Source organism: Electrona antarctica, assembly GCF_951216825.1.
Source record: "Electrona antarctica genome assembly, chromosome: 4".
Classification (NCBI taxonomy): domain Eukaryota; kingdom Metazoa; phylum Chordata; class Actinopteri; order Myctophiformes; family Myctophidae; genus Electrona; species Electrona antarctica.
This window is the reverse complement of record NC_136809.1, coordinates 7,537,338-7,564,998: the sequence shown is the minus strand read 5'-3', so window position 1 is coordinate 7,564,998 and position 27,661 is coordinate 7,537,338. Positions and strand designations below refer to the sequence as shown.

General features: G+C 44.4%; 1 protein-coding gene across 3 annotated transcripts in view; it reads left to right on the top strand.

The window, feature by feature from the left end:
- The window catches only part of LOC306922464 (neuronal acetylcholine receptor subunit alpha-7-like), a 94,264-nt gene that overhangs the window by 59,971 nt on the left and 6,632 nt on the right, over positions 1 to 27,661 (top strand). For all 3 annotated transcript variants that reach the window (XM_079500099.1, XM_079500098.1, XM_079500097.1), the window contains exons 5-7: positions 2,507 to 2,586; positions 5,079 to 5,246; positions 20,833 to 21,027. In XM_079500099.1, coding sequence (XP_079356225.1) covers positions 2,507 to 2,586; positions 5,079 to 5,246; positions 20,833 to 21,027 — 443 coding nt within the window. The remainder of the gene's footprint in view (positions 1 to 2,506; positions 2,587 to 5,078; positions 5,247 to 20,832; positions 21,028 to 27,661) is intronic.

Below are 27,661 nucleotides of genomic sequence, written 5' to 3'. Positions count from 1 at the left end.
TTTTCAATGCGATTAATTCACGGGTTCTACTGATACTTTGACGTGTCTGCCCTAATACTGATCTTATACACATATCCTCATTCATGGTCATGTATAGGCCTACCTGACCCCATGACCTGACCGCATACATTTGATGTATATTTGACAATTGGCACAATACTGCAGATTGAGGAACAGTGGAGAACTGATTTGACTATGTAGTACCATTCTTGTACCTTTACAACTTAATTATTTCACACACACTCCTGTTCAAATCAGTTTTGAGTTTGAGTATCTTCTGAGGTCTGATGGAATACTTCTGACATTCTCCCATCCTGCCGTGATGCTGACACACAGCCACAAAGCAGATTAGAAAGGGATGCTACCCAGTCAAATACAAAAGGGACACGCCGTCAGACCTGCTCAAATCTGTACCTTCCTCTGATGTCAATATCTGAAATAAAAGTGAGAAGAGAACATTGTCATGCCGTACGTCGGAGATTATTTATACTTCCGTGCACAGGATATAATTTGTCTCATTCAAATTTTGTGAATCTAATCCACATATCCTATTTATATGCTTTGATTTGTATGTGTAAGGTGTTGGTGTAAATTCCATGCCTGCAATAGTGCGTGCATGTACGTGTGTACATAATACTGAGTGATGCTTTCATAATACTCATGTGTCTGAAGCATAGAGTATATAAAGGATAGAGACCGGACTGGAGCACTAGCCCCGCCCCCAAGCTATTAATTTCGATGAAGTTGCTCAGTGGCGTTTTGAAGCACCCGGAAGACTGCCGGAAGTACCTCCTCCGGACCTCAAATTTGAGGTCCGGTGTGACGTAGGGAGTGATGGTCCTACGTGTCCGTGCACGGGTCCGCCTGCAGTCCTTCCTCTTACCACTAGGGCCCAGAGCTTCAACGTTGGAGCGCCTCACTGGCCCCTTGGTCTGAAGGGCATGTCCCCGGTGTGTCAGACGGCCATGTTTGACGAGTGTTTTTTGAATGAGATGATGATCAATATAACATAAACAACACTGTGCAGATATTATGCTGATCCCTCCACACCCTTCTGTTTACCCCAAGTCTTTCTCTCTCTTTCACCTTATCAGGGCATTTTCCATTTGCTCCATCTGTCTTCTGTGGATTTACCCATTTACTGTAATATATATTCTACTTCATAGCATGTTGCATCATTCTTTTCTCTTTCTCACGTATTTGATCTTGAGGTAAGTCTTGGTGGAGTATTACTGTATTCTGTGTATGCTATTTAGGTGGTGTGGGGACATATTCTGGTGGTGCAGATGGGTGGTGTGTAGGTACATTGTGTGGGTGTGTATGTACAATGTGTGGGTGGTATTGGTTCATTGTCTGGGTGGTGTGTAGGTACATTGTGTGGGTGTATATGTACATTGTGTGGGTGTGTATTGGTTCATTGTCTGGGTGGTGTATATACAGTATACTCATGACGACGCCAGGCCCAGGAAATAATTCCCAATGCATTTTTCCAAACATTTCAAAAAGTATTTATTTAAAGACCTTATAAGCTCGTACAAAGCCAACTCGAGTTGTGACAAATCATGACAACAAACAACAATATTTTGGACCAAACTAATAATTACAAAGAAGAAAAACAAAAACAAAAAGTGTTCTTCTTTCTAATTATTTGTTTCGTCCCGAAAAATTGTGTTTGTTGTCATGATTTGTCACAACTCGAGTTGGCTTTGTACGAGGCTTAAAGGGTCTTTAAATAAATACTTTTTGAAATGTCTATGAGGAAAATGAACGGGGAATCATTTCTTGGGCCCTGGTTGTGGGCGGGACTGCGACACTCTATCGGCTCGATCAGCGTGAGTTTCAATTCAACACAATGTCTGTGATGCCACAGCATTATGTATACTGTCATTCACCCTTCATCTCATTTCATTCTGATATCCATGCGATTCTTCACCCGCATTCCCTCTGGAAACCAGAGAGGTATAATTGCCTGGAAAATTCATAAATGACTCAGGTTTTTCCATTTCCCTTATATTTCCCTATTGACTTTCCTCTCTTGTCGGTAATGGTTGACGTCTAAGTCTTAACCCATTTTTGGCGGGAACCCCAGTTGGTGTTTTAAGCATTATGTTATACTTTAGCTATTGGAAAATAGCAGATCTACAAGCTCATAGCGCGGCACCAAGTGCCGCGCTATGAACTTGTAGGTCTGCTATTTTTGAAAAATCGTGAAAATGTGGCGCAAATCTTTGGATATATATATTATTTCAGAGCGAACGATTTTAACTCAAATCTTTGCTTCTGGGGGATCCCTGGAATAATATATTTTCAGATGGGGGTCAGCGGCCAAATACATATAATCTTTGGAGTCCTTGACATGAAAATGTATAAGAACCACTGACATAGAAACATAGGTTTTTCTGAAAACTGTCAGTATTTAGAAAACATTTTTTTTAGAATCGTCCTCAGGACAAAATGGGTTAACTGTTGTTCACTCACATCCACTTGTGTACGTCTCTCCTTGTAGTGCAGATGAGAGGTTTGACGCTACCTTCCATACCAACGTCCTGGTCAACGCCTCAGGAGCCTGCCAGTACATACCACCAGGTGAGAGCCATCTACCTAGGGTGGCTGTGGCTCAGGAGGTAGAGCAGGTCGTCCAATGATCCATGGGTCGGCGGTTCGAATCCCGGCTCCTCCTGTCCACATGTCAAAGTGTCCTTGGGCAAGACACTGAACCCTACATTGCCTCCAATGAGTCGGTCGGTGTGAGGCTGTGAGCTCGCCACCATTGGTGTGTGAATGTGGGAAGTGAGGACGCCGGCGTCGACTGTTCGCCGCTTCACCTCCCAATGTATGAATGAATGAACCATTGTAAGCGCTTTGAGTAGGCACGTAGTGCATAGAAAAGCGCCATAAAAATGCAATTCATTATTATTATTATTATTATTACCCTGATGTGTTGCCCTGTTTGCAGCAGTGTGGATTTTGACAGCAAATTTAGATTTTAGTTTTAGTCATAGTCTTTTGAATAGTTTTAATTTGGTTTCAGTCACATTTTAGTCACCATTTTAGTGTTAGTCTAGTTTTACTTGACTAAATATCATAAGTATGTATTTATCATAAAATGTATTTTGGCGGGCCTTGGCTCAGGAGGTAGAGCAGGTCGTCCAATGATCCATGGGTCGGTGGTTCGAATCCCGGCTCCTCCTGTCTACATGTCGAAGTGTCCTTGGGCAAGACACTGAACCCCAAATTGCTCCCGATGTGCTGGTTGGTACCTTGCATGGCTTCCGCTGCAATCGGTGTATGAATGTGTGTGTGTGAATGGGTGAATGTAATGCACAATATATGTAAAGCGCCTTGGATAAAGGCGCTATATAAATGCACCATTTACCATTTACCATCATAATGGCTGATTTTACACTTGCTGAAAATAGCCGATCGGCTATTTGTATGAATGACTTTTGTGTTAAATGAGTGTTAAATGACTTATACTGGATCTCTTGTCCACTAGTCCCTTCCTAACATTTTAGTCTAGTTTTTAATTTGTTGACAAAATTGTCAATATATTTAGTCTTAGTTTTAGTCACCATAGCTTAGTTTTCATTTAGCTTCCATTCGGTTTTTGAAAAAAGGTAGTCAACGACCATTTTTCATTATAGTTTTAGTCGACAAAATCAACACTGGTTTGCAGTGGCTATGGGGGGCGGCAGTGGCTCAGGGGCAGAGTTGCTGGTTGGGAACCGGAAGGTTCCCAGCTCGAACCCGGGCTCCCCCAGAGTTAGTGTCAAAGTGTGGCTCCCGATAGATAGATAGAATACTTTATTGGCAGTTTAAGAAAAATTACAGAAAATGACATCATTTTAAAAAACGCCAAATGGATTTAGTCACAAAAAAGCCTTCGCTTGTTTCCATTGTGGTCCACTTTGTAACATGAAACTATACACAAACATACTGTACAAACAAAACAACCATGGAACATATAATAAATAATCCTTATATATAAGGCTGGGAGCTATATACATAGGACAAGAGGTACCCTGAGAGAATAGTCCAGAGCATGGGAGATGGGCTATCCAGGGTCGGAAGCTAACTATGACCAGTTAGTGTGTAGATGGAGCCATGATTTCAGGTTTTTCCTAAATCTTGCAATAGAATTTAGTGATTTCAGGGCTGGAGGGAGTGCATTCCACAGAGTAGTGGCTGCGTAGTAAAAAGCATTTTTTCCCTTGAGTGTCCTGAAACTGGGGGGAACTAGATCATATGGACTTCCTCTGGTTGAGTACCTGTGAGCATCCCTCACTCTGGGCAGGTAGCCCAGCAGGTACTTAGGAACAGAGGCATATAGGATCTTGAAGACCAGACACAATGAGAGCTGAGATACTCTCTCCTCCACTCTTAGCCATCCCAGGCTACTAAAGTGGGCAGAGGTAAGATGAGACCTGGGGTTCAATTTTAGTAGTAACCTCACAAGCTTGTTTTGGGAGGTCTGCAGCTTTGTTTTCAATAGCTTGGAGATACCTCTGTACCATGAAGTACAAGCATAGTCAAAGTGGCACTGGATGAGGGCACCGGCCAAGGTCCTCATAGCACTGCTGTTGACATAAGGGGATATCCTGCCCAAGAAACGAGTTCTCTGGTTGACCTTTGAGATCACTTTCATTGCCATTTTTTCACCCGTGAGTTTGTTATCTAGTATAAAACCCAAGTAAGTGACCTCTTCCCTATTTGTGACCACACTGTCACCCAGCAGGTTGGTGCCTTGCATGGTTTCCGCCGCCATCAGTGTATGAATGCGTGTGTGAATGGGTGAATGTAATGCACAATCTATGTAAAGCGCCTTGGATAAAGGCACTACATGAATGCACCATTTACCATTTTGCCACGGTCCTGGTGTCACCGTTGTTGGCATCATCATGAATACTCTTGTTTTCACCCACTTTGATCATCAGCCTCCTTCTCTTCCTCCTTATCATCATCATCACCACCATCATCAGAATTATAGTAACCTTTGTTTCAACCATCATTATCATCATTATCATAATTGCGTATTAATTGCAAACTTCATCAGTGTATTCCCAACATCCCTCCTCCAGGCATCCTGAAGAGTACCTGCTACATTGACGTGCGGTGGTTCCCGTTCGACGTACAGAAGTGTGACCTGAAGTTTGGCTCTTGGACCCACAACGGCTGGCTGCTGGACCTCCAGATGATGGAGGTGGACATCTCTACCTACATACCCAACGGAGAGTGGGACCTTGTGGGTAAGAACAACGGGCAGGGTCAGATGGACAGTGGTGGAAAAAGTACTCCCAGTTTCTTTTTACTTAGGTAAAAGTACCAATACTGCAATATAGTACTCTATTACAAGTAAAAGACCGGAATTCAAAATTTACTTGAGTAAAAGTACAAAAGTATTGGCATCAGAATGTACTTGGAAGTTCCCAAAGTAAAAGTACTCATTATGCAGAATGTCCCATTTCAAGTTTTCAAAATGTATACAAATCTTTTGAAAATAGCAGATCTACAAGCTCACAATTTGCCTCTGAAATGTTGTGGAGTAGAAGTAAAAGTATTGAACCGACTTCACTGTAGTAGCCTTTTTCATATATTTGTACTTAGGCTGTCTGCTGTCGTGAAGGGTTATATTAGAGACATTTAAAGTTTCAACACCAAAATAGTAGTAGTAGTTGTTGTTGTGAATTAGCAAACTGTACATTTGGACTGTATGTTTCCATTATCCTCGTGTTGCGCTTCTGTTTTCGCCAAAGTTTTAACCCATTTTGGGCGGGAACCCCTTTTGGTGTTTCAAGCATTATGTTATACTTTAGCTATTGAAAAATAGCAGATCTACAAGCTCGTAGGTCTGCTATTTTAGAGCAAACGTTTTTAACTCAAATCTTCTGGGGGGGTCCCTGGAACAACGTATTTTCAGATGGGGGTCGGTGGCCAAATACAGATCATTCTGGGGGTCCTTGACATGAAATGGGTTGAGCACCACTGACATAGAAACATTCAGAAAACTGTCAGGATTTAGAAGACATTTGTAGAATCGTTCCCAGGTCTAAATGGATGAATGTCTGTTGTTTCTCATAAGCGCACGTCCGTTGTACCTTCAAGTTCCACAGCCCCTCTGCCGCCCCTCCCACCCCCCACTGGATGGGGGTCAAGTTCCACAGCCCCTCTGCCGCCCCTCCCACCCCCCACTGGATGGGGGAAACAGCCCCTCTGCCGCCCCTCCCACCCCCCACTGGATGGGGGTCAAGTTCCACAGCCCCTCTGCCGCCCCTCCCACCCCCCACTGGATGGGGGTCAAGTTCCACAGCCCCTCTGCCGCCCCTCCCACCCCCCACTGGATGGGGGAAATTCCGGGGGAGGGAAAGGGGGACGCAGGTGGTGTGCTTCTTTCCCCTCCTGGCTCAGCCCTGGGTTGGCTCCCATATAGAGGTGGTGTGCTTCTTTCCCCTCCTGGCTCAGCCCTGGGTTGGCTCCCATATAGAGGTGGTGTGATTCTTTCCCCTCCTGGCTCAGCCCTGGGTTGGCTCCCATATAGAGGTGGTGTGCTTCTTTCCCCTCCTGGCTCAGCCCTGGGTTGGCTCCCATATAGAGTCAATTTACTTGTCTCTAGTTCTGGGTGCCTGACACCTAGTGCCATTCGTAATAATAATAAAAAAACTTTATTTGTATAGCACCTTTCATGACATGAAATGCAGCTCAAAGTGCTTTACAGAGCAATGGAGGGGGGAAAAAAGAAAATAACAGCAAGGCATAAACATTAAAAAACAAGAGCAGTAATGCAATACAGAGCAGTAAAACAAATCAATTAAAAGCAAGGGTGTAGAAGTGGGTCTTGAGCTGTGCTTTAAAAATGTCTACAGAGGCTGCCTGTCGAAGGTACAGTGGGAGTTTGTTCGTAGCATTCTTTTGTATCAAATCAAATCAAACTTTATTTCTAAAGCACATTTAAAAACGACTGTCATCGACCAAAGTGCTGTACAAGTCAAGAAAAAACATATAGCAACAGCAATACAATCAAATAAAATCAATACATCAATGTCAAGTGGGTACATATGAATATAATAGACACTAAGGTAGGAGGTGCTCAAATTTCAAAATGAAAGGTTGGAAATTAAACTGGGTTGTGATTAAAAGCTAGGTCGAAAAAAAAAGGTTTTTAAGCAGAGACTTAAAAGTCTCAATGGACTGGGCGGATGTGATGTGAAGAGGAAGGCTGTTCCAGAGCCTAGGGGCAGTAAAAGCACGGTCTCCCCTGGTTTTAAGTAGGGCTGTTTTGGGGGTCAATAGTGAGAGGTGCGCTGACCTCAGGGCTCTGACCGGCTTATGGTGTTGAAGTAGTTCTGCCAAGTAAGAGGGGGCCAGTTTGTAGACTCCTTCCAGGGCCGTCTGTTTGTTGTTGTGCTGTGAGGGTCCATGTCTCAGCCCCATACAGCAGAACTGTCTCCACTGTGAGGGTCCATTTCTCAGCCCCATACAGCAGAACTGACTCCACTGTGAGGGTCCATGTCTCAGCCCCATACAGCAGAACTGACTCCACTGTGAGGGTCCATGTCTCAGCCCCATACAGCAGAACTGACTCCACTGTGAGGGTCCATGTCTCGGCCCCATACAGCAGAACTGACTCCACTGTGAGGGTCCATGTCTCGGCCCCATACAGCAGAACTGACTCCACTGTGAGGGTCCATGTCTCGGCCCCATACAGCAGAACTGACTCCACTGTGAGGGTCCATGTCTCGGCCCCATACAGCAGAACTGACTCCACTGTGAGGGTCCATGTCTCGGCCCCATACAGCAGAACTGACTCCACTGTGAGGGTCCATTTCTCAGCCCCATACAGCAGAACTGACTCCACTGTGAGGGTCCATGTCTCGGCCCCATACAGCAGAACTGACTCCACAGTGAGGGTCCATGTCTCGGCCCCATACAGCAGAACTGACTCCACTGTGAGGGTCCATGTCTCGGCCCCATACAGCAGAACTGACTCCACAGTGAGGGTCCACGTCTCGGCCCCATACAGCAGAACTGACTCCACTGTGAGGGTCCATGTCTCGGCCCCATACAGCAGAACTGACTCCACAGTGAGGGTCCATGTCTCGGCCCCATACAGCAGAACTGACTCCACTGTGAGGGTCCATGTCTCGGCCCCATACAGCAGAACTGACTCCACAGTAGCTATATATGAACAGCCGCCTCTTAAGGTCTTCTCCCATGTCTGATTTTTGATATATAGAATAGGTTAATTTCCAGGGAATTTCAACCATTTCTGCTGACAATACAGGTACATATTTCCAGGATTAATTGATCACACTAGCTGTACCACAACATGTACAGAAAGAAGCCGCTTCAAGCCAGTAGAAATAGTGTTTGTTGCAGATCGTGCATGTTTTTCATATACAGTGCATAAAACAATTCTAAAAGTACTAGAGTCAAGAGAATAGGCAATAACAAATACAAACAACACTAATGTTACCAATTACAGCCTGAAGTTATATCAATTATGTAGATGAGCTGAATTTATAATTGTTTTACTGTAATGTGGGTGTTCAGTTTAGAGTGCATGAATACACCAAGATTTCAGGCTTGGGTTGAGCTTTTTAACATTTTCGATTGAAGCAAATCACTGACTTTTAATTATTCTTCATTGGCTCGAACAAAAACAATTACTTGAGTTTTGTCTTTGTTTAATTGAATTCTGGCACATCTAATCATTGATTTTGTCCAATGCACTTACTCTGTGCTGTGTTTTGGAATATATTCTCCCGGTGAACACGGAAATATGTAAATGTGCAGAATGATGGTCAAACAGCTGCTTCCCATAATCAGCTCCAGTGGGAGCGTGGAGATGGAGAATGATGATGATGAAGCGGAAGAGGCCTCGGGAGACTTGGGGGAACTCTGCGTGTCAATGTCTGCTCAGATGTGTAATTACCTATAGACAGGAGCAGCCCCTGCCAATTAAGTAGGATTTCCAACCAGTTTAGTCCTGTGCCAGAAGGTCCCAGAGGGGTTTCCAGTTTAGTCCTGTGCCAGAAGGTCCCACAGGGGTTTCCAGTTTAGTCCTGTGCCAGAAGGTCCCACAGGCTTATCCCAGTTGGTCTTGTAATATGTAGTGGTTGGTTGACGATGTCATATGCATCACAGAGATCGGTAAATACCTTTTCCTCGGCAGGGAGGATGTTAGCCCTGAAACATGACTGTCATAATCATGACAGCGTGCCTATATCGATTTCAGAGTGCCACACTCCTCGCGACCAATAGGGGCGCGTATAGTTGAAAGCCAATGGCAAAAAAAACAGCTCGGATAAAAATGCCTTTTATTAAACAACACTGAATGCAGCATGTGCTAATCGCTGTACCAGCAAATTTCTAACACCCGTGACCCTGAATGTTTATGATCACGTAAAACAGGCGGAGGTTAAGCCATGACGCTCGTGAAGTACGAGCGTCATGTGAACCATGACATAGGAGGATGTAGGCCAGGGGTGGGCAACTTTGACGATGGAGAGGGCCACTATATTTCCACACTCACTCCCTAGGGCCATATATTACTGTCATAGCAAAAATAGCTGATCTACAAGCTCAAAACGCGACGCGTTTTGAGCTTGTAGATCAGCTATTTTTGCTATATTCAAATTGCTATATTCAAATTTAATTTTTGCTATTTTTGAATGCATTTAATTATACTTGTGTTGAAGCAATGAGCTACTAATTTAGACTGAACTAATTTAGACTGAAGTAATTAAAGCGGTCATGTTTGCATGTTGTGGAATAGTAACAGCAGGAAAACAATATTATATCAGTATTCTGACATTAACCTGAGGGCCGCATTAAGTGAAGGTGGGGGCCGCATGTGGCCCCCGGGCCGCCAGTTGCCCACCCCTGATGTAGGCTATTGTATTATCAAGAGAGGCCAAAGTGGTGGAAATGTTACATTTTCATGGCCCCCACAATACTGCCCTCACAGGCTCCTTTTCCCCCAGGTCAAACCGGTTCAGTTTTTTTTTTTTTTAACCGGTTGTGTTTCAGTGTTTCCACTGAAAATGAATTGTTTCAGAACCCTAAAAGCTGGTCCAGAACTGGAACCAAAAAATGGCCGCCGGTTCCGTGAAAGCACCAAGGTTCCAAGAATGTAGAATGGTTCTAGAACCAAAGTTCTTTATGTGGAAAAGGGGCCACAGTGGTCTAGGATTTTCTTCTAAGCTGACCAATTTGTTTTAGCTACAGTAACTTCATCTCATCATGCCTCTCTTATCTCCATGACAATGGTTTGATTTGACCACAACGCCAAATAACCATATGTGACCAGATTTGACTGAGAGACTGCCATCGCGCACATTCCAGCTTTTCACCAGAGGAGAATTTTTTTGTTTTTTTGTTTTTTCCAAAAATGAGTTAATAGCACAGGCAGACTCTTCACATACTAGAGCATGTCTGAAATAAGTGTCAGAGCTGATATCGACATGTAAATATGAAATAAATGCTTAAACATGTAGCTAGGTGTAATGTTAGAGACCACAGAAGTGAACCTTTCAAGCCTGTTTTCTCAACTCGCTGTTTTCTGCAAGACATTACTCTATAAGCCATATCTCCAAAACTGGTGGGTCAAACTGAACAACCAATATGTCAATTTGAAGCTATGATTCATATGCTTTTCATATGATATGAAAAAACGAAAATTCTAAAAAATCCAATGGCAGTCCCTCAGTCAAATTTAGTCACATATGTGTGTCTCAAAGAATATTGTCTTGAAGAGTTTTTACTCTGACCGCATCTACAGTACAGCCCTCATCTGAAAGGGAGCTGTAATAAAGACTCTTGTAAAGGGCAATCCTATAATTGCTTTTGGCTTTGAAATGTAGTCCGTTGTATTTTGCATGCTTGTTGCACGATATGAATTTGGATATTAGCATATCAGTGGGAGCGTAAAGAACTGAAAATGTAATTGAAGAACATTTATTTTCACTGCATTCATCATTATTCCCTGTATGGAAGCCTTCAAGGAACGACATTGTCATGGTAATCTCAAGGCTAGTAAGGTTTTCCTTACCCATTCCTAGATATTCTGATTGAACAATAATATAATATATTCAGTAAGTAGTAGATGACACGTGGACATCGGCTATATTTGCTACTTTGGCGTGACATTCTTATTATAGGACATTAGTTTAGGACAAAGCATAAAAGGATTAAATACAGAGATTGATTGCCCAGCAGCAACGATACAAGGTCATATAAAACATAGTAGTAGGGATGTCCCGATACACTTTTTTCGCTCAAGGAGAGCTTTTATTTTTTAGAAGGTAAAGCAAAGCAAAGCAAAGTTACTATATTTACCCAGGGTAACTGGACTAAGCATCAGATACTTGTTTACAGCCAGGCCCTGCTCATAGAACATTTCATGGTAGTGGTTCAATGCCTTGCTCAAGGGCACTTCAGCGGTGGTAATTTTAACGTGCGGTCCGGGGATACAAACTGACGACCTTCCGGTATCAAGACCGCTCCGCAAACCGTTCGGCCACCGCTGCCATCCAGGTCTTCTCATGAGATCTCAAAATGTCTTCTTAATGGGTAAAAGAAATTAAATAAAGTCCAATCTGTGTGATGGTTTGGTTGCTGTCACTACTTGTAAGAGAGTTATTGGCATATTGAGGGAATTACAGTAGAGACTAGACAAGCCAGGGTAGGACAACAAGGAAAACTAATTTGACACTGTCATTTATAAAAAAACATTTTATACGTATGAACTAAGGCTGTCAAAAATAACGCGTTAACGACGTTAATTCATTGCGTTAATTAATTGCGTTAAAATATTTAACGCAATTAACGCATGCGCAGTGTTCCCCCTAACCTTAGAGTATAAGCCCCTAACGCGAGGCTCAGGAACGTCCAGTGCATAACAAATCTGTCACTGTGTAGCGCACAATCATGATTGAACAACACCAGAGAGATACACTGTAGCTTGTGTATTGTAGTTGGGTTCAATGGGTTGCCAAGTGGTTTGATTCTGTAACTCTGTTGCGTTACTTTGTCTGCCTACAGTGCCTAGCAAAGCCCATTTGGATCATCATTCATTAGGCTACACACAGTCACACACACACACACACACACGCCTCCTCCAGTCTTCTTCCTCCGCACACATGCACACACGCACACTACTAGTGCTGTGTAGCTATCGGGATCAGACGCAGCGCTCTGCAAGAATCCCTCACAACACTTTATAGTACCGTCGGGTCCGTCGCAACTTGTGGACAGTTTGAAAATGCGGGTCATACGTGCATTAAGCCATTAACGTTGGTCCGCCTGGTTTCGTTTTGTCCAACGCGATTACGTGAATCAGCATGGCTGCGCCTGCAGTAGGCTATTACCAAAACAAACACATGGTACTTTTGTGTCGCACATGGAAAGCAACTGAAAACGACCATGGATATAAAGACAGTTCTCCTGTGCTGCTGTGCACAGCGCAGATAATGCACAACTCCAGGTACGAACCAAAACACTGACTGAAGCTGATCATTCACGACTAACTATCTCCAGTGTCCTGCAGTCCCGCAATGAAGGAGAGACAAACTCGTCTCTCACTATAGTCCACTTCTCTACAATGCCATTCTAGCCTTAACACCTACATTTATATGTTATTCAATATATTACTTTAGCGCAAAATATAGGCTTTTCTAAACCAAGCCCTGTTTCAAAAATGGTTATGTGCCATGTTATTGTATTTTGTGAATTAACTATAGTCTACAGTTTAACCCATTGATTCTCAGCCATTTTAATTTCAAGGACCCCCAAATTAAATTGATAGAAAGTAGCCTAGGCCATTTCATTATGATTTTTATCTCTGGACTGGGACCCCAGTCTCCATCCATCCATCCATCTTCAACCGCTTATCCGTGGTCGGGTCGCGGGGCAACAGCTCCACCAGTGTTCCAGACTTCCCTCTCCAGAGCAACATTAGTGACTTCCTCATGGGGGACACCAGTCTACATGGCCAAAAGCCAGTGTTAATTTAACTCAAAGTGTAGGCTAGGCCTACAAATGCTCACATCATATATAAATGCATTAGGAAAAAAAAACTAATTTATATCCGCTTTCTGTCATTTATATTAACATTTCCACAACAATATACAGGAAAATATGGCATATTTTGGACATAGTTCGAATGGTGATTAATCATGATTAAATTAATTTTGAAGCTGTGATTAATCTGATTAATTTTTTTTATCATTTGACAGCCCTAGTATGAACTAATCATTAATGAGGTGCTGAATAAGATATTTATAAAAACTAGAGCGGTGCCTGTGGGGCCTCTACAGCGGTGCCCGTTGGGCACTGGCCCACCCAGATATTATGCGTTGGAGCCTCTACAGCGGTGGGCACTGGCCCACCCAGATATTATGCGTTGGAGCCTCTACAGCGGTGCCCGTTGGGCACTGGCCCACCCAGATATTATGCGTTGGGGCCTCTACAGCGGTGCCCGTTGGGCACTGGCCCACCCAGATATTATGCGTTGGGGCCTCTACAGCGGTGCCCGTTGGGCACTGGCCTACCCAGATATTATGCGTTGGGGCCTCTACAGCGGTGCCCGTTGGGCACTGGCCCACCCAGATATTATGCGTTGGGGCCTCTACAGCGGTGCCCGTTGGGCACTGGCCCACCCAGATATTATGCGTTGGGGCCTCTACAGCGGTGCCCGTTGGGCACTGGCCCACCCAGATATTATGCGTTGGGGCCTCTACAGCGGTGCCCGTTGGGCACTGGCCTACCCAGATATTATGCGTTGGGGCCTCTACAGCGGTGCCCGTTGGGCACTGGCCCACCCAGATATTATGCGTTGGGGCCTCTACAGCGGTGCCCGTTGGGCACTGGCCTACCCAGATATTATGTGTTGGGAGCCTCTACAGCGGTGCCTGTTGGGCACTGGCCCACCCAGATATTATGCGTTGGAGCCTCTACAGCGGTGCCCGTTGGGCACTGGCCCACCCAGATATTATGCGTTGGGGCCTCTACAGCGGTGCCCGTTGGGCACTGGCCCACCCAGATATTATGTGTTGGAGCCTCTACAGCGGTGCCCGTTGGGCACTGGCCCACCCAGATATTATGCGTTGGGGCCTCTACAGCGGTGCCCGTTGGGCACTGGCCTACCCAGATATTATGCGTTGGGGCCTCTACAGCGGTGCCCGTTGGGCACTGGCCTACCCAGATATTATGCGTTGGGGCCTCTACAGCGGTGCCCGTTGGGCACTGGCCTACCCAGATATTATGCGTTGGAGCCTCTACAGCGGTGCCCGTTGGGCACTGGCCCACCCAGATATTATGCGTTGGGGCCTCTACAGCGGTGCCTGTTGGGCACTGGCCTACCCAGATATTATGCGTTGGGGCCTCTACAGCGGTGCCCGTTGGGCACTGGCCCACCCAGATATTATGCGTTGGGGCCTCTACAGCGGTGCCCGTTGGGCACTGGCCCACCCAGATATTATGCGTTGGGGCCTCTACAGCGGTGCCCGTTGGGCACTGGCCCACCCAGATATTATGCGTTGGGGCCTCTACAGCGGTGCCTGTTGGGCACTGGCCTACCCAGATATTATGCGTTGGGGCCTCTACAGCGGTGCCCGTTGGGCACTGGCCCACCCAGATATTATGCGTTGGGGCCTCTACAGCGGTGCCCGTTGGGCACTGGCCCACCCAGATATTATGCGTTGGGGCCTCTACAGCGGTGCCCGTTGGGCACTGGCCCACCCAGATATTATGCGTTGGGGCCTCTACAGCGGTGCCCGTTGGGCACTGGCCCACCCAGATATTATGCGTTGGGGCCTCTACAGCGGTGCCTGTTGGGCACTGGCCCACCCAGATATTATGCGTTGGGGCCTCTACAGCGGTGCCTGTTGGGCACTGGCCCACCCAGATATTATGCGTTGGGGCCTCTACAGCGGTGCCCGTTGGGCACTGGCCTACCCAGATATTATGCGTTGGGAGCCTCTACAGCGGTGCCCGTTGGGCACTGGCCCACCCAGATATTATGCGTTGGGGCCTCTACAGCGGTGCCCGTTGGGCACTGGCCTACCCAGATATTATGCGTTGGGGCCTCTACAGCGGTGCCCGTTGGGCACTGGCCTACCCAGATATTATGCGTTGGGGCCTCTACAGCGGTGCCCGTTGGGCACTGGCCTACCCAGATATTATGTGTTGGGAGCCTCTACAGCGGTGCCTGTTGGGCACTGGCCCACCCAGATATTATGCGTTGGGGCCTCTACAGCGGTGCCCGTTGGGCACTGGCCCACCCAGATATTATGCGTTGGGGCCTCTACAGCGGTGCCCGTTGGGCACTGGCCTACCCAGATATTATGCGTTGGAGCCTCTACAGCGGTGCCTGTTGGGCACTGGCCTACCCAGATATTATGCGTTGGAGCCTCTACAGCGGTGCCCGTTGGGCACTGGCCCACCCAGATATTATGCGTTGGGGCCTCTACAGCGGTGCCCGTTGGGCACTGGCCCACCCAGATATTATGCGTTGGGGCCTCTACAGCGGTGCCCGTTGGGCACTGGCCCACCCAGATATTATGCGTTGGGGCCTCTACAGCGGTGCCCGTTGGGCACTGGCCCACCCAGATATTATGCGTTGGAGCCTCTACAGCGGTGCCCGTTGGGCACTGGCCCACCCAGATATTATGCGTTGGAGCCTCTACAGCGGTGCCCGTTGGGCACTGGCCCACCCAGATATTATGCGTTGGGGCCTCTACAGCGGTGCCCGTTGGGCACTGGCCTACCCAGATATTATGCGTTGGGGCCTCTACAGCGGTGCCCGTTGGGCACTGGCCCACCCAGATATTATGCGTTGGGGCCTCTACAGCGGTGCCCGTTGGGCACTGGCCCACCCAGATATTATGCGTTGGGGCCTCTACAGCGGTGCCCGTTGGGCACTGGCCCACCCAGATATTATGCGTTGGGGCCTCTACAGCGGTGCCCGTTGGGCACTGACCTACCCAGATATTATGCGTTGGGGCCTCTACAGCGGTGCCCGTTGGGCACTGGCCCACCCAGATATTATGCGTTGGGGCCTCTACAGCGGTGCCCGTTGGGCACTGGCCCACCCAGATATGCGTTGGGGCCTCTACAGCGGTGCCCGTTGGGCACTGGCCTACCCAGATATTATGCGTTGGGGCCTCTACAGCGGTGCCCGTTGGGCACTGGCCCACCCAGATATTATGCGTTGGAGCCTCTACAGCGGACCGGAAGTTATACCGGTTATATGTGGCTGGAGCAGCTAAATGTAGCCAAAACACTCTAACGGCGATCGACAACAACGGGAGGCATGATTAAATCTAACGCGACTAGCGACTGGACAGCGGAGGGCCGTCTAACACAGGATCTTTTCTTAGAATTGGACGGGATGATTTAGATGTATTAGTTATTACCGTTTTAAGATTTCCGTTGTCGTCGGCTAAACGGGGAGGGAACATTTTCGATGACGTCCCACTGTTGTGCAAAACATTGAGGATTGCGCAACAGGCGCTCCTAGGCTGTAGATGTTCCTCACAGAATGGAGGGTATGCACATGCATGAAATGAATGGCAAATCGAGTGTCAAAGTGTCATATTGGACTTTTCTGTTTGGATGTATGGGCTGTCAAGGCCAGAAAGTAGTTTTGTGTCACTCAGTAGGCGTTCCCGCATAACTTCCTGGTTTGATTATGATGTCACGCGCATACCCTCTATAGGGATGCTAGCATTTGAGTGGTTAAGGTGAACATTGAGCTCTGTGGAGGCCTAACTATGCAGTAGCTACTGTAATATACATCAGTGTGGAGGCCTAACTATGCAGTAGGCTACTGTAATATACAGCAGTGTACGTGTATGTGTTAATGCCATTATGTGGACAAAATACAGCACGGCTCAATGCTTTGAGCTGTTGATCCAATTCCTGGTGGGGCTTGGATAATGGAATTGAAAATCGGCCTCTCTACTTCAGGCATGTTACAGAGGGTGTAACACCTCTTTCATGCAACCTCAAACACCCATCTAATATACAAACTTCAAAAGCCCTGTGTTCTGTGATGAAAGAGGGAGGGGGAGGAGACGGGGGGGATGTGGAGAGGAAACCCACAGAGAGACACAAATAGTGATTCTTTTTTCCCCGTGCATATCATCCCCCCCCCACTTTTCATGTCACACCCCCTGGAGTGTTAGCAAACCAATCAATGTCCTTTAGAACGCGCCGCGCGGCGCAGATGTCGAGGCTCGTATGTGTCCGTGTTAATATGCGGCTCCCACTGACTCTGTCGTCCTGTCTATTGATCCTGGCCAAGCGGTGGTGCTAGAGGCGCAGTATAGGCCCCAGTGGTCCCACTGCCATATGGAGTCTGCAGGAATCTAGGTATATTAACCCATTTTGGTCTGACGTCGAAATTAAAAAAAATGTCTTCTAAATCATGCCAATTTTCAGAAAAACCTCATGTTTCTATATCAGTGGTTCTCAATATTTCATGTCAAGGACCCCAAAAATTATACAGTATGTAAGTGGCCGCCGACACCCATCTGAAAATATGTTGTTCCAGGTACCCCCCCAAGAAGCAAAGATTTGATTTAAAAATGTTTGCTCTGCAAGAATATAATATTCAAAGATTTGTGCCATATTTTCACGATTTTTTCAAAAAATAGCAGATCTACAAGCCCGTAGCGCGGCACCGAATGCCGCGCTACGAGCTTGTAGATCTGCTATTTTTCAGTATAACATACAGTAATGCTTAAAACACCAACAGGGGTTCCCGTCCAGAACGGTTTAAACGTGTCATGTGCCTTCCTCTGCACGTTACCCGACTACCTCTCTAGAGGTCGTCCTCAGACGAGCCCTCCATCGTCACTTCAATCCGGTCATCCCCGGTTCTCCATACATTTGGCCAGCTTGTACTAGGTGCTTTGGGCTCCTGCATCTTTCTTGAGTATTATCCACATAATTATGTTAATGTCGGACGTCCTCGTGCCCGTGTGTTGGAATTCCCACCGCACTAATTTGCTGGCTGGCAGCTCTTGGTGTCTTTGGCAGTGCCCTGGTCCAGTAGTTTCATTCTCCTGGCTGCATGCTATACCCAGTGACTTTCTAAACAGAACACTTTCTGCCATGGCATTGACAGGTTTACAACCATGAGAGGAGAGACTGGATGTAACTGAATGTTACCAAACTGTGCCCAGCAAGTAATTCATATTCAACACATATTCACAAACACACACACACACACACACGTCTCTCCGTGGTAGTGAGGGCTCAAATCATCTCTAAATCACATTTGGGTGTCAGTCTGAGGCCACACACACACACACACACACACACACGTGCGCGGCTGCTCGCACAGACAGGCACACAGCGCACATTCAAAATGTACCCAGCTGGCTGCAAAAGTGGACCGGGGCTCTGTGTGGTGACAGCTGGCACTGGGACGGTTCACTTACCTCGGGTACAGCCGGGCACCAAGCGTGCCAGAAACACACACAGTCATGGTGACTAAAAACATCACTCTGCACGCACGCACGCACGCACGCACGCACGCACGCACGCACGCACGCACGCACGCACGCACGCACGCACACATTAGAGAGACGTAAAGAAGACATTGATTGGCAGACAGAGGAATATGATTATGAAGCTCGTAATTATAATAAATTAATTAACCACTTAAACCCTCAAGACTTGTTCAAACGGACCCGAGTTTAAACTGTAATTGGACCACTTTTCTTCCGTCTACACCAAATCGCTTTGCCAGAAATAGCTGGTCACGTTGTGTGGCGCATTGTGAGCTTGTAGATCTGTTGTTTTTTGGGCAAATAGCCCATAACAGGCACCAGGCGGTGGCTCAAGTGGTTAAAATAATGAGCATGCAGCTATCAGTATTTCACAAATTAGCTTCGATGTGACTCAATTTAAAAACAATAAAATCAAATCTCTGCAAGCTGTGACATTACTCACCGTGTCACGTCGAGAGAGAGAGACTGAAAGTGGTTCTGTGTCATTTCACATGAACTACAACGAGATGATCTACTATGAAAATTAAATGTCAATTACAGGCCAACACACTGCAAAAGTTGATTAGAGATTAGTTAATGATGCCCAAACTGAATTCAGACAGCTCAGGTCCATGCAAAGACACACACACACACACACACACACACACACACACACACACACACACACACACACACACACACTCATATTTAGAGCTTTTTAATCAAGTAAATGCTAAAACTATTTATACGAATATGCGTGCTTTGGAGTTATTGTGTAATCCATCAAAGACGTGCTTAGATTATATTTAAAAAGACGCACGCACACATACAGAGAGAGAGAGAGAGAAATGGCGGGCAAGGCAGAGACGAGGAAAGAGGGGAAGGTGAAATTGGTTTTGTGTTTTTCTTTTGCTTTCGCCATGCAGTCCAATTAGGTCCCAGGTGATGTTAGATAGACTTCATTAGTGCCGTGAATCACTCAACAAGACAGATTGCACTGGGCCAGAACAACACACCAAGCTGGTATTAATCAGTGGCGATAGACACTGTACAGTAGTTAAGACTGCAGGCTTTGGATGGATGACGGGGCAAATTGGATGTTTTAAGTGAAGATGTGATTGTCATTGTCACTCTATCAGTCGCTTTTAATAAACCCAGTGTTCATTTTACTGTGGAGGTGGGGGACCTGTTTGATGCTTGATATATATATCCCCTTTGGTCATTCATTTGTATTACCGGTGGCGGTTGTTGATATGTTTTATCCCTGCTTCGTCAGACTGATTTAAAATGTCCAGCAATTTAGATTTATGTGTGTGTCAGTGTTTCAATTTAGCAATTTCTTTAAAAATTTAACCCGGGAACCTTCTGTTTCCAAAGTGGCTGCTCTAGCCACTTGAGCACAGCGGGCTAGGCAACATGACAACTTAAGGAAAGAGAATTTATTCCATCAGAGTACTTTCATGACTCAAAGCACGGTCCAGACCACTCACTCAACTATACAATACGAATCCAATCTGCCAATTGGTATAGGGGAGGATCTAATATGGATTCAATCCATATTAGATCCTCCCCTATTCTAATTGGCTAATTGGATTTGAGGTGTTTTGAAATCATGTCATCTAACTGGTTCCAGCTGGGCTCTTTTAAATGTTAGCACGCACCTCAGTACACAGTAAAACCCTCAGTGTTAATGTAACCCTGACTAGTGTACACATGGAACCAAATGTTGAAATGAAAACATAACTCTGGCAACTCGCAAATCGCAGGGAAAGTGCAATTAATTAACTTGTGAATAGTAGTTAAAAACAGTTTAAGTGCCAGGGACGTTAAGACGAGCTCGTCCCTACTTTGTCCGCGGTGCCACAGCCGTAAAGACGGACTTTGTTTAATCCCCATTAATCCCCACTTGATTAGCATGTTAGCATGTTGCAACATGTTGCATGTTTTTAGCTATCTCCGACCGATTTTCAAAAATCTCATGTGCACGCCCGTGCACGCGCACAAACCGCGTGCGCGTGCATTATGGCTCATAATATGCAAAAAATGCGATATTCGGCGCTTGATTACACCTCGGATTGACTTAGTTATGATAATAACACGGATCAGCGTCTTATTACGGACCCTTTGGACCTCACTAAGATGGCCGACTTTCACATCCGGTTCATGCTGTGTTTACATCAACTAGCGATCTCGTGACCTTTTTCCAAATGCGGCTGGCACTGGCTACGACCCCATCTCGTGGCCACCGGCAGTATGGCACTTAAACAGTTAAAGTGTTATAAAAAGCGCCACATAAATGCAACCATTTGACCATTATTTTGTATCTCCGCCACCTCAGGTGTTCCCTCCAAGCGCAACGAGCTGTACTACGACTGCTGCAAGGAGCCGTACCCCGACGTGACGTTCACGGTGACCATGCGGCGGCGGACGCTGTACTACGGCCTCAACCTGCTCATTCCCTGCGTGCTCATCTCTGGCCTGGCCCTGCTGGTCTTCCTGCTGCCCGCGGACTCCGGGGAGAAGATCTCACTGGGTCAGTATTAAAGCAGGGTTGTTTTTGGCATGCAGGACATTTTGATTTTAGTTTTAGTCATTTTAGTCTCTTGAATATAGCTTCCATTTAGTTTTAGTCACATTTTAGTCACCTTTAATAATAATAATAATAATAATAATACATACGATTTATATAGCGCTTTTCTGGGTACCCAAAGTCACTTTACAGACATTTTAATACAGACATTTTTATTAGAAGAATTGTGTCAAACTAGTTAAAAAGGTTTAAAAGGTTAAAAACTAGAAATCAAAATCAAAAAAGGACAAACAAGAAGGGTGTGTGTGTGTGTGTGTGTGTGTGTGTGGGGGGGGGGGGGGTATGTAGGGAAAGCCAGTTTGAACATTTCGAAGGTGGGGGAAGATCTGATGTGAGTTGGGAGTGAGTTCCAAAGAGAAGGGGCGGCCACTGCAGACAACGCGTCGCGCTGCAACGCGTTGTGAGCTTGTAGATCGGCTATTTTCAGCATGCAACCAAGTGAAAAATGACTTATACTGGATCTCTTGTCCACTAATCCCTTCCTAACATTTTAGTCTAGTTTTTATTTGTTGACGAAATTGTCAGTATATTTAGTCTTAGTTTTAGTCATCATAGCTTAGTTTTTATTTAGTTTCCATTTAGTGTTCCTCAGTGGAAAAAGGTAGTCGGTAGTGGTGCAACCACTCCCAAGGAACAGCAATGTCCGTCCCTCCCGTCCCTATGTCCGTCCATCCCTATGTATGTCCCTATGTTTAGGGTACCAACAGGGGGCGCTGTTGCACCACTCACTTCAGACATGTCTGATTTTGTAGAACACTTATGCCATATCACAATATAGTACAATATTCAAAATCACAGACAATATCCAGTCTTATATCATGATATGGATATATAATATTGACATTTGAGATGTCCCGATCACATTTTCTTGCTCCCTTGTAGAGTTCTCAATCTCTGCCCGAACCCGGCCCGGCCCGACCCGGCCCGACATTTTCGGGTGGGGCCGGGCCCAAAATGCACGATAATTAGTCGGGCCGGGCCGAGCCTCGGGCTCTGTGAGTTTCCGTGATTTTTTATTTTTTTTTATTTTTATAATTGTATTATAACAAAAATAACAATTCTGTTGTTTGTGTAATGTATTTATTTAATATGAAGAGGGCTGAGCTGGTGAATGTTGGCGATTCACTTTTACAGTTTAGGCTATTATACTATATGTGACTGAAGGAGGAGGCGGCGATGATCAGCAGTAGGCAGCAGCGCACCAAAGTGACAGAATAGAACGGTGGTTGTTGAACTTGCTACCGCTGGCTGGCCTCTGGTTTGCCAACCAAATGAGCTGCTTATTGCTCAGCATCAACTATATAACTTAAGTCAACTTGCCATATGCTTAAATATTTTATAAGACCATCGATTTATCCGCAATAGCTCGTTTTGGAAACGTCGGGGCTTAACGAGACACTGCTGTCTCGTTGAACCCAGCTGGGTGAATAAGCTAAATTAGGCTACATAATCAACGGTAAATGCTCCATATAACTAGGAAAGCGCCTGCACGTAATATAGTTACATGATGACAAGCAATGTTACAGTCACACTGTATAGGCTACAGCTATTTGGTTTACAAATCGTATCGCAGCGCGCTGTAGCCTACAGCTATTTAATTTCCCCATCGTAGCGCAGCGCGCCTCGTTGTGTGCCCACTGCCCAAAATAAAAGATCTGCAAGCTGTCGACAGACTCGACACGCCATCGAGCGGCATGTTGATGCATGGTTTGTATGTCTGTTCTTTTGGTTAGGCAACGCACATTACGCGTGGTATGTGGGTTTGAGAGGCAATGATTAATGTAAACTATACAGTAACCTAGTAGATTATAGCCAAGTTGACAATTGTCATAATATTGCCAGTAGCCTATTGGACATAATTAACTACGTCACTTCAGAGGATCGCTGCTACTTTGATTCAGAAGATGTTTACTCACCCCTGGAAATTGCTGGAAACCATTAGAATGTTGAAAATGGAACATTATCAGCCAATTGACGTGAGTTACATAAATCCTTTACTCGGGCTTTTTCGGGTTTTCGGGCCTGACATTATGGTAATTGTTAGGGTCGGGCCGGGCCTCGGGCCGACCCAGTTAGGGTAGGGTAGGGCCGGGCCTTAATTTTCAGGCCCGATGAGAACTCTACTCCCTTGCTCATTTTCTTGATCGGCCCGATTTTCTTTGATTTCCGATCACGTGGTCAGATCGCGTCAACCCTACTTTTCATGTAAAGGACCCCTCAAATTAATATCGTTGCTGTCGGGCAATTTACAATTTACAATTTAGGCATTTAGCAGACGCTCCTAATCCAGAGCGACTTACATTAAGCAAGAACAAAAAGCATGGGAATACATCACATATGTAAAATGCATTTATCGCGAAACATGCGTAAGCTAAGAACGTAACTAGAACATATCTATATAATGACACTATACATATAAACTATAACTAGAACATATCTATATAATGACACTATACATATAAACTATACATATATGCTATACTATGCTGTACATATATACTATGAAGTGCTATGACTACATACAATGCACTTATTGTGCTGTCTACATGACATGCTATAAGTCTGTTTCAAATGCTATATAAGTCTAAGAAGTGCTGTCTAAGGGGGGTAGGGTAAGTGCTATGGGCCATGATGGAGTCTGAAAAGGTGGGTTTTCAGACTACGGCGGAAGATCGGGAGTGATGCTGCAGTTCTGATTGCAACGGGAAGTGCAAAGAAACCTCTTATCTTGATCATCCTAACAGAAACCTCTTATCTTGATCATACTAACAGAAACCTCTTATCTTGATCATACTAACAGAAACCTCTTATCTTGATCATACTAACAGAAACCTCTTATCTTGATCATCCTAACAGAAACCTCTTATCTTGATCATACTAACAGAAACCTCTTATCTTGATCATCCTAACAGAAACCTCTTATCTTGATCATACTAACAGAAACCTCTTATCTTGATCATACTAACAGAAACCTCTTATCTTGATCATACTAACAGAAACCTCTTATCTTGATCATACTAACAGAAACCTCTTATCTTGATCATCCTAACAGAAACCTCTTATCTTGATCATCCTAACAGAAACCTCTTATCTTGATCATACTAACAGAAACCTCTTATCTTGATCATACTAACAGAAACCTCTTATCTTGATCATACTAACAGAAACCTCTTATCTTGATCATCCTAACAGAAACCTCTTATCTTGATCCTACTAACAGAAACCTCTTATCTTGATCATCCTAACAGAAACCTCTTATCTTGATCATACTAACAGAAACCTCTTATCTTGATCATACTAACAGAAACCTCTTATCTTGATCATCCTAACAGAAACCTCTTATCTTGATCATACTAACAGAAACCTCTTATCTTGATCATACTAACAGAAACCTCTTATCTTGATCATACTAACAGAAACCTCTTATCTTGATCATCCTAACAGAAACCTCTTATCTTGATCATACTAACAGAAACCTCTTATCTTGATCATCCTAACAGAAACCTCTTATCTTGATCCTACTAACAGAAACCTCTTATCTTGATCATCCTAACAGAAACCTCTTATCTTGATCCTACTAACAGAAACCTCTTATCTTGATCATACTAACAGAAACCTCTTATCTTGATCATACTAACAGAAACCTCTTATCTTGATCATACTAACAGAAACCTCTTATCTTGATCATACTAACAGAAACCTCTTATCTTGATCATCCTAACAGAAACCTCTTATCTTGATCATCCTAACAGAAACCTCTTATCTTGATCATACTAACAGAAACCTCTTATCTTGATCCTACTAACAGAAACCTCTTATCTTGATCATCCTAACAGAAACCTCTTATCTTGATCATCCTAACAGAAACCTCTTATCTTGATCATACTAACAGAAACCTCTTATCTTGATCATACTAACAGAAACCTCTTATCTTGATCATCCTAACAGAAACCTCTTATCTTGATCCTACTAACAGAAACCTCTTATCTTGATCATCCTAACAGAAACCTCTTATCTTGATCATCCTAACAGAAACCTCTTATCTTGATCATACTAACAGAAACCTCTTATCTTGATCATCCTAACAGAAACCTCTTATCTTGATCATACTAACAGAAACCTCTTATCTTGATCATACTAACAGAAACCTCTTATCTTGATCATCCTAACAGAAACCTCTTATCTTGATCCTACTAACAGAAACCTCTTATCTTGATCATACTAACAGAAACCTCTTATCTTGATCCTACTAACAGAAACCTCTTATCTTGATCATACTAACAGAAACCTCTTATCTTGATCATACTAACAGAAACCTCTTATCTTGATCATACTAACAGAAACCTCTTATCTTGATCATACTAACAGAAACCTCTTATCTTGATCATACTAACAGAAACCTCTTATCTTGATCATACTAACAGAAACCTCTTATCTTGATCATACTAACAGAAACCTCTTATCTTGATCATACTAACAGAAACCTCTTATCTTGATCATCCTAACAGAAACCTCTTATCTTGATCATACTAACAGAAACCTCTTATCTTGATCATACTAACAGAAACCTCTTATCTTGATCATACTAACAGAAACCTCTTATCTTGATCATACTAACAGAAACCTCTTATCTTGATCATACTAACAGAAACCTCTTATCTTGATCATCCTAACAGAAACCTCTTATCTTGATCATCCTAACAGAAACCTCTTATCTTGATCATCCTAACAGAAACCTCTTATCTTGATCATCCTAACAGAAACCTCTTATCTTGATCATACTAACAGAAACCTCTTATCTTGATCATACTAACAGAAACCTCTTATCTTGATCATCCTAACAGAAACCTCTTATCTTGATCATCCTAACAGAAACCTCTTATCTTGATCATCCTAACAGAAACCTCTTATCTTGATCATACTAACAGAAACCTCTTATCTTGATCATACTAACAGAAACCTCTTATCTTGATCCTACTAACAGCGTCACACAAACGTATCAAAAACTAGCAGATCTACAAGCTCGAAACGCAGCGCAAAGCGACGCATGTTTAGATAGTTGATAGTAGATATAGTGCTATTTTGTTTTTATCCTGAAAAGCCACAGTTTTGGACATAAATATGAGGTTTCCACCCGACAGGGACGATATGCCTTTGGCTGCAGACACCTATCTGAAAACATTTAGTGCCAGGGACCCCCTAGATTTGTGTTGTTCAGATGTTTAAAAAAAATGTTTTTCTAAATTAAATACAAATGTTTTGATATTGGCACTAATTCTATTAAGACAGTATACTATATTTATAATAATTATATCATCTATACCAGTGGTTCCCAAAGTTTTTCATGTCAAGGACCCCCAAATTGACACGTATTAGCCCACGGACCCCCGTTTGAAAAAGATATGTCACGGAGTAGGGACCGCCCCATAAAAGAAGATTTTTACGGCTCTAGCAGTGATTCTCAACCCGTTTAATTTCAAGGACCCCCAGTTTGACATGCATTAGGCTACAGACCCCCCATTTAATGGCATTTATATCTCTGAGACCCCAATTCATATTGTAAAATCAACAATTAATTTAACTCTGAGAGGGTACAAATGGAACCAAATGGACCCGTTAGGGTCCATTTGTTTCCATTTGTCCACTCTCAGAGTTACAGACCCATAAGGGTCCATTTGGTTCCAAACTATCATTTAGCTGGAACCCTGGAACTCCCTCAATGACCCCTGGGGGTCCCCGGACAGACACACAGATGTTAGTACAGACGGAGGAGTAATGAAAGCTGATCAGTCTGAATGCACTGCACACTAAATCCCAGAACTATTGTGACCCCATTATGTTTCATTGCTCTATGCTAATGTTGACATTATGGCCGTGAATTAGTGTGTGGTCTAGATTCTATTCATTACCAGATGAATAAAAACAAAACCCTGGTGTAAGCATGGCAATGTGATCATCACCCAGACAAAATGGAAGATCGTACCAAAATGCCATTAGGTGTGACACAATGAAGAAAGACTGAATGCCATTAGGTGTGACACAATGAAGAAAGACACAATGAAGAAAGACTGAATGCCATTAGGTGTGACACAATGAAGAAAGACTGAATGCATTTTTTTAAAACAACCTTTTATTTGCATGCGCGCACACAGACACACGCACACGCACACGCTAGGGCATTCACTTCTAGTCATTTGTACTAGTTGACTAGTTGCCTAGTTTACTAGTCGACTAGTTGTTTAACTACCTAAATAAAATAAATTAAAAAAATAAACTTTTTTTTTTTGGAAATAAATATTTGTACATTGAAAAACTGTGTACATGGTGACTATAACTATAATCTACCTGATCTTGAGGCCTACAAAATCGGGGAAAAAATAAATATATATATATATATATATATATATATGTTTTCTTATCAACTAGTCAACTAGTACCAACAAGTGGACTAGTGGATTTACTAGTAAACTAGTCGACTAGTTGCTTAATGCCCTAGCACACGCACACGCACATGCCACGCACGCACACACGAACACACACACACACACACACACACACACACACACACACACACACA